Raw genomic sequence first — 12,517 nt, forward strand, 5'->3', positions numbered from 1 at the left:
GAGTTGATGCCATTTTCACGAGGAGGAGGAGCAATATGGGGATGTTCCTACAAGCGATAGGTTGATACTGTTAATCTTCTCTATGTTCTTTTCTTCCTACAAATTTTGATCTGGGGGAAAGGAATGATAGGCTAGCATCTATTCTGGGGGCAAAAATCAGGGCTAGGAAAGAACTAGGCTGAGAAATCTAAGGAGAGGCCAAAGCCCAGTGCATGAAGATGCAAAATAGTGTGGGTCTAAAAAGGTCAGAAAAAAAGACAAGCTGAAGCCTACGACTTTGTTACATGCAAATCTCATGTGAGGACTGCCTGAAGACTTTTGATGCATTTGGGACTGGCACTGTTAGGAAATGGCTATGTGTAAGAATTCCTGTCCTAGTTTCAACAAACTTTGAAGTGGGTGCTTAGTCTGTAGGATCAAGTCTCTGCAACAGGATGATGGGCTAAGTGGGAGCAACTCTATGCTTTAGAGAAATTGTGAAGGATGGTGCCATTTGCAAATGTAGCGGTTGGTATAGAGAAATGTTGGAGTGCTCATGTTGCCGATGCAGCTTGTGTACAAATGTACTTACCTGTAAGCATGCATCTAATCCTCATGCCTGACCTGAGCCTTTGTGCTGCTTTCGGAAGATGCTTTAGCTGCATTAGCACACTGCAGAAGTTGCTGAACTGCCACCAACATTGATCTAATGTTGGTTCTAAGTCACTAGGTCCTGCTGAAGTGGCTTTGGACTCAAACTGGTTCTCTTTATGGTACTGCCCTATGACAGGGCTGTGCCAGGCTGTTCCACGCCAGTGAACTTAGAGCTTTGCCGCAGAGCCCTCGTGTATTTTCTTCTCTGAGTGTTTTATAGCACTTTGGGTCAGGAGTTGCCCACATGCCCCAGTATAGCCCCGAGGAGAAAGGATTGAGATTGCCCTGCCTTTGACTTCAAATTTTTGAAATGTGGAATAAAAGTGCAGTTGAAGTTAACATGGAGAAACTAACACAGAGATGTTTCTGAAGATAACAGAAAAAACACCATCTGCTTTAGTCACCTTTCAAGGGATATATTTAAAAGCACCTCAGGGAATTATCAATAAACAGCAGGGAGCAATTATTTCTGTTAGGTTTTAGTATGTTTTGCTCATCTGTCTGATGGTGTAAGCAACTGTGTAGATTGTGGCATTCAAATGGCTTGGAATAAAGTTATTTTCAATAAAACGGAGTTGATTTAAAATAAAAAAGATGTTGGGGTAGTTTTGCTTGTTATGTTTTTGCTTCTGAAATAATTAAAGCACATTTTTCTTCTAACTGTTCGCCCTTGCTGCCCTACTAGCAGGCCATCTGTCCTGAACAGGTTTGATCTTACAGCTCAGCATGAGAAGCCAAATAATGAAGAAAATGCTACAAATGACTTCAAATGGATATTGTTACATATTTGGGAGGGTATTGCAATAAGCATGTCAGCCCCAGTTTTCCAAGCTGTTTGCGCTTACGGTTTTCACTGTGATTTAAAACATCCATTCAATGGTGTAGTTTCCTCTCTGTGAGGCTCAGAAAGGATTCTCTGGGGAGCAGTCAGCTTTGAATGACCCATCTGGGGCCAATGTGATTACTGGCAGGAATGAAGACTTATGTGAAATGAAGCTGGAGCCAGATCTTCACAGAGATATTGTAGATGATAGATGCCCACAGGAAACTGCCATATAATTAATGCAGCTGTATGTCAAACTCATAAATTACGTATGAAAAGCCACCTCATTTTTTTCTCAACAAGCAACAGATTTGTGTCCTTTGAGAAGGCTGCTCTCGGCTGCTGCAGCCTTCAGAAATTGCTTCATCTGAAATGCTGTGCTTGGTTTGATTGTCAATATTTAAAAAAAAAAAGTGTTTTGTGAAAAATCTTATTTGGGGGGAAATTTTAAGACTGGAGCTGAAATGCACCTACTGTGATTTTTAGGTTATCTAGCACAACAGAGTTCAGCCTATTGTGATGTACGGTATCAAGAAGTGTGTGATGAACTGTTCTGCACAGCACAGGGAGCTCACCTGGAGGATTATTCATGTTGCTAGTGTTTGAGATCTGAACAATAGCTGAGCCCCATAATATTAAGAGGCGTACAGCAGAGGAGCAGTCCTCAACCTGTAACCCTCTGGCTTTATAGAATCACAGAATCATTTAGATTGAAAAAGACATTTAAGTCCAACTGTTAACCTAACACTGACAAGTTATCCACTAAACCATGTTCCTAAGTGTCACATCTTCACATCTTTTAAATTTCTCCAGGGATGGTGACTCCACCACTTCCCTGAACAGCTTGTTCCAGTGCCTGACAACTCTTGATGAATAAATTTTTCCTGATGTCCAATCTAAACTTCCCCTGGCTCAACTGGAGGCCATTTCCTCTTGTCCTATCACTTGGGAGAAGAGACCAACATCCACCTCACTACAATCTCCTTCCAGGTAGCTGTAGAGAGTGATAAGGTCTCCCCTCAGCCTCCTCTTCTCCAGACTAAACAACCGCAGTTCCTTCAGCCGCTCTTCATAGGACTTGTTTTCTCTTTATCTTCTCTTGCTGTCTTGTTCTTTTTTTTTCTCTGGCAACAGATATTACTGATTCATAGAAATAATTTCCACCTAGGATTTTGTGGGGTGTAAAACCAGCTAGGCCAAGTACATCGCCAGCCAGAAGACAGCCACGGAAGACCATGGAGTTACATCAGAGACAACCCTGATCCACAAGACTTTGTTTTTGTAAACATTCCCTCCGCACCAGGGTAACTCACTCCCAGAGGGCTTTTGTACAAGTGAGGATTTCTCCTTCTGTCACCCTGCCTCTCTCTTCAGCACTTTGCCTGAGCGCTCTGCTGTTCCAAGGTGTGCTGCTGTCTCGTTTGTGAAGGTATCAGCGCTTCCCTTGAATGGCATGGATCCCCAGAGAGAGACACCCGAGAAAAACAACCCGGAGCATCTAATTGGTAAGCCTCTCTTTGTGTGTGTTTTTCTCAATAATAATTAAAAGGAGCAAAACTAAACAAACAAACAAAAAAAGTACATTTGAACCTAGGCATTCCTCATGTCTCCCACATAGGCTGGAGATGAAAATTCAGAATCTGCTACTGTGAGTGGCAGAGCAAATTGCCTCATATTGCCCTGCCAGCATGCTTCAGCATCTACCTTTAGGGAACGTGACCCCGGGGACTAAAATGGCTGATTCAGCTATTGATACACTTCTGTATGTAGGGGTGGGGTGGAAAGGGAAAAATCTGAGCTAGCTAGGGAAGAGAGAAGAATTTTTCAACCCCAAAAGGACATTTGATGTGTTTGGACTTGTGCAATGAGCACCACCAGGTGCTTTCTCCAAGTGAGGGAACTGATGCCAAACCAAAGTTGTTACTGGCAACGTGTGCTGTTTGCACCATTGTGTCTGGCGATTAGTATGGATAGTGTGGTGGGACAAGCATGAGTCTTGCAAGTGTTGGTCTGGGTGCTTGTAGAAACTGGGAGGGTTTCTACAGGTGGTTACAAAAAATGGAGGCTTTACAAAAGCTACTCCATCTCTTTTTGTTGCAGTAGGAGGCTTGGGAGATTTTTGCCTGCAGGTCTTTAATATATTCTTCACTAGACAACTTGGACATGAGCTTTTTATTTGCTTTTCAAGTTTGACACCCACATTGCGATTTTGTGTATCAAGTGTGTTCATGATGTACCACGATGAGCGCATCAAGAAAAAACAAAGTGGATCCTACATGTGGCCTGGAGCTTTTCCACAACTGCTGATTGATGAGGTCTCACATTTCGCAGTGCATTGCAGCTCTTGGCTTGCTCTGGACTGTAGACCCAAGCAAGGTTTTTTGGTAGTTAAAATTATTGTAACCCATGTACAGGCATGGCAAAACCAGGTCACTGATATGTTGGGTTGTGACTGATCCTTATTCTTCACTATTGTGTTTTTCTGAAGTCTTCCATTTGTCTTGTGGTTAAATGGTTTGAAACTTTGGGGTAATCAGAGAACATTTGTGGTGTTTTTTTGTGGATCTAGGTCTGGATTCTCTATTAAGGCATACTGCCATATCCTGCTTTTCTCATTGGAATCTACATTGGCAACAGGATCTCTAGGACAATTCTTATGGAGAAGGATTCACTTATACTTTGTCAAGTATGGATGTATGCTTCTCACCCACAGTGGTGCTAAGTGGTATCTTGACCTACCTCTTCTTAGCTGTTTGAATATCAATGTACAGGGTGCAGGCTTTTGTTCCTCGCCATTCCCCTCTGTACGTGGATTGTGTCATTCCTACCAGGCATCTTCACGGTGGTCTCAGGTGGATGATGGCAGATGATGTTACAATCCAAAATTACTTTAGAAGTTTTTCATTACCAAGTTTGGCACTGGAGAAAAAGATCTTCAGACATTTTTCTGTAGGCTAATAATTTAGGTGAAATAGAGACGAGGATGTTGAGTTCTGCTGAACAAAACATCCCTTTGTGATTAATTTCCCCAAGCTTCAGATAAAGAATCATGAATGATGCCCATTCTACAAGCTTCCTTGATCTCTGTCCACTGATTAAAAGACGTTTGACTTCATGTACATGCAGTAGCCTAACACAGAGCTAGTGTAAAGTGAAGAACACTGTGTGGCAAACAAGCAGCAGTGAAAGAGATAAAAGCTTTCACATTGTATCTTAAAAGTCCGTTCTTCAAACACGTGGCCTTAAGCTTTGCATGGTAATTTACTCAGGGGAGCTCATCAAATCTTTCCTACCGCTGGTTGCAGCATGACTGATGATCCCTCATTAAACAACTAGAGATTTCAAATTACTCATTGTTGGTAAGAGTCAGGAGGAAAGCCGGGCTCCCGGTGCAGCAATTCTGTGCCCAGCTCTCAGGGCAAATAGCCAAAGGAAGGCCTGAAACTCCTGGACAAACGTGTGTGTGTGAGCAATTAAATCTGCAGCAGGGACCTCAGAAATAGGAAGGGAAAAACTAAAAGCCGCAAAGGGCTTGGTTGTAACACCCAGGTTTGCAGGCTTCGGGAGCTGCAGAAGGGCTGTCTTGTGTCTCCTCCCAGGTCTGACAAACCTGTCAGTCCTGCTTCTCTGGTCTGTTCCCTTGTGCCTTAGGATCAGGTAGCCTCAGGCTGTTTCACTGTGGTGACAAGTTTTTTCTCACAATGTATAAAATGAATTGTTTTCTTTTCGATTTGTCAGTTTCTATCTGCATATGAATTTTATTATATGTCAGAAATTCCTAGTGCTACCCTGAACCTTTGCGGTAAGATATCCAAAACATGTTGCATCTTTGCATCAGCTTGGGGGGAGTTCTCTGAGGAGACCTCTGAGTCTTCATGTCTCTCTCCTGCCTCTTCCCCTCGCCTTAGGCTGTGGCGTTCAGCTTCCCATCTGCCGATCTCACGCCTGCAAGAATCCTCTTCTGGCCCAAACCTGGCAGCGGGGCAGCCCTTAGGGCTAGCCCAGCCTGCATCCCCCATGCTTCTGCTTTTCTCCTGACTCTCCTGATGCAAGACATTCTGCCTTCAGCAAAATTCATCTGTCCTGGTGGCAGAACTGGCCTGTTTCATGCCTCACCCTCTTCCGTGCCTCTTCTGTGAGGACCTTAGCAGCTCCAGCTGCTCTTCAAAGAGCAACAGCTCCTTGATCACCTTTTCCTTAAAACTTTTAATACTTGAACCACAACTCACCACTGCCTTTCCTTCAGGCAGTAGAATAATGAATTATTTTGATATATTTTGATTTCATTACACTGAAATAATGGAATTTCATTACAATGCAATTTTGGTATGATAAGAGCTGAACACAGTGAAAGAACTGCTGAAAATGCATGGGTATTTATTTTGGCAAGCACTGATTTTGAAGCCTATGGCCCAGTGGATTAATTGGTCCACCAATATTCCTCAAAACCTTCATCTAAAGACAGCAGGAGTTCCCCTCATTTTCCTTTTTACCTTTTTCATAAGAAATAAATACTTTGCCCCAGCCGTGGTGCACTGACAGAGATTCATATCCATGGATACTCCACCCAGTTATTTATTTCTCCTTCACAGCCTCCAGCTTTGGCAATGTTTATAATTTTTCTTCTTTCTTTCCTATTGCAAAATGTACTTTCTTTTATCCTTTGGGGTGGAAGGGACGTAAGGTTGGATGTTTGGTTAGGTGTTTGACACCTTTCAGTGAGTGATGGGAAGGCAGCAGAAGGAGGCAGAAGGGAATGAGTCTCTGTGGACTTTGCAGTCCCTCGTGATTGCACTGGGCTAGATATACATCTAGATAACTCTTTTCAAAATTTGCATTCACTGCTTTTCTTCCTTTTTTTTTTTTTTTTCTTTTAAATAGCTGACAGGCGGGAAGGAATTGGTGTCTGTGGCTGGATCCTGGTTTCCCTGTCTTTTGTCCTGGTGCTTATCACCTTTCCTATTTCCATCTGGGCATGTATCAAGGTAAGTTAGTGGGATCTGGGGCACATAAAGAATGCTCTATTATAATTGTTGTTACTTATGTTTATTGATTCATTGATTGTGTTAAAACAAGGCACTTTACATTCACTTTTTGGAAACTGTAAGGCCTTGTGGCAAAGATGAGGTCTGGGACCAAGAGATCCATGTTCTTCCACTGACTTTCTGTATCACCACAACTTACTCATTTAATTTCTTCCCATCTCAACTTCCATCAACAGTTAAACTTCCCTGCTTTACAGCAACTCTAGGAGAATATATACACAAACTTTTCTGAAGAACTCATATTTGATGCCACTAGCAATAGTGATGAACATGGTTAATGATGAAAAACAGAGCAAGTCCCTGCATTGAGGGACTATTCAACTTAAACCCACAGTCCCTTCAAGGCATGAGCATAATATGATTAATTTAAAGCAAATTTTAGGTGTGAGTTACCAGAGTAATTGCACTGAACAGCAGGCCTTGAATAGTCCTAATACACTAACTAAAGCAGTTAGGTAGATGATCTGAGGTGAGACGTACTTTGCCTACAGCTCCTCTGAGTGCAGCACTGATGTTGAAAGAGTTGTGGGTAGCCTCATTAGATCAGTGACAACTCTTTTGTGTTTGATCTGCTTTCTAAAATATTTGCAGGGCCAGAGTCTGAGTTTTTCCAGCAAAGGACGAGGTGAGGAGAAAGCATAAAATCCTGAGTAACTTGGAGCTTTGTTGGTTCCTATGTTGTTTGTACTTTTTTTCACATTTAATACAGATACCAAAGATTAAAAAAAACAAAAACAAAAACAAAAAAACCAAACAAAATAGTCCAGAGAGCAGAAATAGAGTTAGTGGTAAAATTCTAAATTTAAAATGTTTTTCTAGGTAATCAGAGAATATGAACGTGCTGTTGTATTCCGGCTGGGACGTATACTGTCTAAGAAAGCAAAGGGACCAGGTGAATGCATGCAGTTTTATTCTGTTAAAATGCACTATTTTTATTTTATTGTGATGCACTGTAACCACATAGAGAACTGCAGAGGTCCATGAAATCCTTCTTCAATAGCATACAGGGGAATGAGAAGGTCCTCTCTGCTGCAGTTCCTTTACCTGCATCTATACAGAGCTTGTTTCAGTCGCCTAGGATCAGATTACAAATCACAAATACAAACCAAACCCAACAACATGAGGTGTTTGCATTGGAGCAGTTACCACCTCTGTGGAATGAAACTGGGCAAACTGGAAGTTTAAGTAAGAGGAAGAAGTCCTTTTCAGGTACTGTCTTTCCTCTTGAGTAATAAGCCATGTGGTCCAAAGAACAACCAGGGCAGATGCAGAGCTCTTCTGTGTGGCTCTGGGCACCTAAGCAAGGTGTTGACATTAGGTAAATATTTATGTCAGGACTCCCTCTCCAGCAAAGGGAGAGTGGAGGTTCCTTCACAGGTTGGGTCAGGTCTGGGACAATGTTCCTCATGTGGGGGCCTACGTACTATACTCAAACAGCTTATAATCTAAAGAGGGGAAACAAAACAAAGGCATGGAAGGAGTTTTTGTTAAACATTTCATGGGAGGTTTCAGACCAGAACTGCAATCTACCCATTCTCAGTCCAGAGCCCTGGACTGAGCTGGTCATTAAGCTCTAATAGGTTCATATTATTTGCATATCTGCATTTCCTTCTGTTATTTGAAAATGCAAAACCTGACTGTTGTCACCTCCTGTAGCAGAAAGGACAGCTGTAGTAATAAGGTGGGCTCATTCCCCACCCTGTGGATATTTCCATCTGTTTGCTTTGTTCAAGGTACCTGGTTCTAGACTTAGCTTTCAGAAGTGTTTCATCTAATTATTTTTATTTTTTCAGGTTTGATCCTCATACTTCCATGTACAGATACATTTATCAAGGTTGATCTTAGAACTGTTACCTGTAACATTCCTCCACAAGAGGTAACTATTCTCTAGCAGCCATCTAAAACAGAAATAAAACATTGAGCTGATTTGTGGCATGATCAAAAATATTGTGGGTGTTTTATAGTCTTGCAGTTGTGAGTTACTGTATAGAATTTAGCTTATTTGCTGTGTCTTCTGACTTCCAAAGTTCTTACAAAACTTCTGCTTATGAAAATTTGCAGAAGCATCATTGCAGATGAAGCAAACTCCTCTTGCTGATGTTAAGAACTGTGAGATAAGGGAGTGGAGGCAGAACTGCAAGAGAGACAAGAGAAGGCAAGAAAGGATAGGCTAAAAAATTCCCAATTGTATTGTTATTCCGCACACAGAAAAGAAGCGATAGACTAGTGTAAGATAACCAGAAATGAATGTCCTGATAAAATTGGATCTGACATGCAGCTCACCATTCAAAAAAGCCTTCACTGATGCTGTAGTTGCTGCTTGAAGGTAACACACATTCTATATATTTCTGAAAAGGCAAATTACATGTGGGTTAAAAATCTCCTTACATTAACAGGAATTAGCAGACAATCATCCACGAAACAAGGTAGCAAGACAACCACCACCACAAGGTCCAAGCAGGAATGAAGGAGCTTGTCTTTAGACATTTTGTTGACAAATATTGACTGAAGTATTTAATCTGAAGAATCAGTTGCTGAGCAATTCCTGTCCTCCTGATAAAGTTTTGACTCCACATGGCCTCAGCCCTGCTGCAGTACAGTGCTTCTGCTGGTGGAGTTGGCACTGCTGTCTCCTTCCTTATACGAAGAGAAGAGCAGAGGGGGATGGGATGGCCCCAGAACGCCTTTGGCCCCCCGGGATCGCCCATTGTGTTCCCTGTTCCCCATTGTGTGCGTGAATGAGTTTCTTCTCACAATTTCTTACACTTTGCTTTTCACTTTTGCTTCAATTTGCTAGTGTTTCTTACAAATACGTTGTTTAGAGGAAGCAGCACACATCTTCCAAACTACATGCAATGTATAAAATCAGTGATGGCCCCTTCTGCAAGAAAGGAAGGGGATAACCATCATTTATAATTGCAGAAGAAATTCATGTTGGTTGTGAGATTCACATACTACTGCAACAGGTGTTTAAAGGCTGTGTTCAACATTTTGCCTTGGTTTAAACTCTTGGTGATGCAGGATATCTTCCTTGAAGTCATTTCTCAGGGGAATGAAAAAAGAAAATACCAAAAGCAATTCTTAATTCCATTGAATTATTTTCCTCACAAAGGAGAAAAAAAAAAATATTCCCCTTCCATGGCAGGGGATGTGTTTTTGGATACTTCTCTAATTCTGTGAATTTCCCCAATGCAGATTCTCACAAAAGATGCCGTTACAACCCAAGTCGATGGGGTGGTGTACTACAGAATCCACAGTGCTGTCAGTGCCGTTGCTAATGTCACTGATGTCCACTCGGCTACCTTCCTCTTGGCACAGACAACCCTGAGAAACGTTCTGGGTACCCAGAGCCTGGCTCAGCTCCTGGCAGGTCGTGAGGAGATTGCACACAGTATCCAGGTAAATGTGGCTCTCAAAATTCACTGACAAGCATGGAGGTATGTTCCAAGGAGTAGCAAATTAGAAATAATCTACAAATAATCTCTCTTTCTTTCATCAACAATAGCAAAATTTTCCTTTATGTTTTTTTTTTTTTTCAACTATACATCTCATTGCTTAGAGTCAGAAAGACTCTATTCTAAAGGTATTTCCCCAGGTTCTTGTAGAAGGGTCATTTCCTATCCAAAAGGGATGAAGATTTTGAAATTATCCAGTGACCTGAACAAATCAGTTTAGTCCTTGCACAAAGGCTGCTGCAAGTGGTGAGAAAGAAGTCTGCTGCTTGTGGGAAACTCTATCTCGAGCAGACCCTTGACTGAGGTTTAATCAAGGGAGGGTTTGTATCTCCTGTACAGAACCAAGTTGTTTTATGCTTTAAAATTACATCTGTTTTGTTTTTTTTTTTTAATTTGGAAGCCAAGGAGGGAGCAGAGAATAAATCCAACAACTGATTTACTCTTTTCAGTCAGAGAAGAGGCATTGTCAAATCAAAGAGAGAGTGTACCCCTCTCCAGCCAGGGCAGCAGCCATGGTGTGAGCGGGGTCACGGTGGTGATGTGGGTTGCAGTAATGCCCAGGAGCATGGGCACAGAAGAGCGTGCCAGTGCTGCAGGGCTGTGCTGCGTTGTTTACCTGCAGTGTGCTTTTATATGCTTTTACAGCATCGTGCCGTTTTAGGAAGTTGCAGTAATATTACTTCGTAAAAGGGAGAAGTTTGGTAAGTGCCCACCTAAAGAAAGGATGGGGATCATAATTCAGTAGACAGTAGAGAAGGCACACAGGGAGACATCCTGTCTCAGACACCGGTGTTTGTCAGCAAGAGTTTCATAATTTTGTGGTACCTGCTGTATGCACACCACATTGGATGTTAGAGCCCTGGAGGGCTCTGTCTTTCTGTTGTGCAGGTTTGCAGGCTGCCTTTCCTTCTGTCCAAGCGGCAGGGTACATCGCGGGGTTTTCTCTCTGCCATCGCTGTGCTCTTCATGGTGGGTTGTGTGTTTGTCCCTAAGGCTATCCTTGACAGTGCCACGGAGCAGTGGGGAATCAAAGTGGCCCGAGTGGAGATCAAAGATGTCAGGATTCCCGTGGCCATGCAGAGGGCAATGGCAGCTGAAGCAGAGGCTGCTCGAGAGGCAAAAGCTAAGGTGAGACACACGGCAATGACTACCTCCAAGCTCCTGTATCCTTATCCCAGGCATCCAAGTGCCTGTTTGTTTTGTCCTCATTGTAAAGGTGGATTTTCCCCACTATGGGCAGTGTCACAATGTGGTTTCCATTTCTCTTACTTTGCAGATTGTGGCAGCAGAGGGAGAAATGAATGCTTCTAAAGCCCTCAAACAGGCCTCCATGGTGCTGTCTGAGTCTCCGGCAGGTCTTCAGCTGCGTTACCTGCAAACGTTAACAGCCTTGGCAGCAGAGAATAATTCCACCATTGTCTTCCCTCTCCCTATAAATATGCTTGAGAGTTTTGGGCAGAAAAATAGAGGGGGCTAGAGACTGTTCTACACTAGCTCCTTGGGCAGAGAGATTTAAAGGGTTTCCCAGGAAGCAAGATGTTTCAGATTACCTGAATTAAAGTAGAAGCATGCTTTGGTCCTCTATACCAAAAAGAAGTGTAAAAATAGTTTAATAACTGCACATAGCTCCCACATTAGGAGACTGTATTTGCAAAGTTCAGGCATTAAGCAGTTTCAGCTTAGACTCATCTCCAAGCGAAATGGAAAAAAATATTTAAAATGCAGTAAAATAAGTAAGATGTTAGATGTTAGACCTAACATTAAATTTTAATTATGCTTTCACCACATTTTACAGAATCTTGAGCGTACCAATTATTTAGTGATTTGCTAAGCAAGAACCTCTGAGCTCTTGATGTACTTCGCACAGCAAAAGGGTCAGATACTGATTTTTCACTCAGGTACTGTGGAGTGAAAATAAGGATTTGGCCCATAACCTTAGAGGTATTTTTTTCTTGACTATTAATAAAACTACTGGATAACTAGTATCTCAGTAGAACAGCCTATTCTTTATCTTACGTGAGTAACAATTAGCACTTTCTTTACTGACCTCAGCTGGATTTTGCCGTATCAGTGACATTTCTATGAGCTCTGTAAGAAAAGGAAGACAATGCATACCCATGCATTACAGTCACATTTCCTAAATCTGAAAGCTGAATGTGGTAGGTTGACTTTGGCTGGACATCAGATGCCCACCAAAGCTGCTCTATGACTCTCCCTCCTCAGCTGGACATGGAAGAGAAAATACGATGAAAGGCTCGTGGGTCAAGGTAAGGATGGGGAGAGATCACTCACCAATTACCATCACAGGCAAAACAGACTCGACTCGGGGAAATTAATTTAATTTAATGCCAATTAGTAACAGAGTTGGATACTGAGAAATAAGAACAAACCTGAAAACCACCTTCCCCCCACCCGTCCCTTCTTCTTGGGCACAACTTTACTCCCCAATTCTCTACCTCCTCCCCACCAGCAGTGCAGGAGGATGGGAAATGAGGGTTGCGGTCAGTCCATCACACGTTGTCTCTGCTGCTCCTTCCTCCTCAGGGGGAGGACTCCTCACA

At 42.4% G+C, this 12,517-nt stretch overlaps 1 protein-coding gene across 2 annotated transcripts; it reads left to right on the forward strand.

Moving 5' to 3' along the window:
- The first annotated feature begins 2,909 nt into the window (after nt 1–2,909).
- STOML3 (stomatin like 3) lies at nt 2,910–11,433 on the forward strand. 2 transcript variants are annotated; one of them, XM_010130023.1, is made up of 7 exons: nt 2,910–2,961; nt 6,338–6,441; nt 7,321–7,393; nt 8,295–8,377; nt 9,697–9,900; nt 10,950–11,084; nt 11,233–11,433. In XM_010130023.1, exons 1-7 carry the CDS (start codon nt 2,910–2,912, stop codon nt 11,431–11,433), a joined length of 852 nt encoding a protein of 283 aa, XP_010128325.1. The 2 variants fall into 2 exon arrangements, with proteins under 2 accessions (XP_010128325.1, XP_086598142.1); XM_086742016.1 differs by lacking the exon at nt 10,950–11,084.
- The last annotated feature ends 1,084 nt before the right edge of the window (nt 11,434–12,517 follow it).

This window comes from Chlamydotis macqueenii, chromosome 1 (assembly GCF_036417535.1).
Source record: "Chlamydotis macqueenii isolate bChlMac1 chromosome 1, bChlMac1.mat, whole genome shotgun sequence".
NCBI classification, from domain to species: Eukaryota; Metazoa; Chordata; class Aves; order Otidiformes; family Otididae; genus Chlamydotis; species Chlamydotis macqueenii.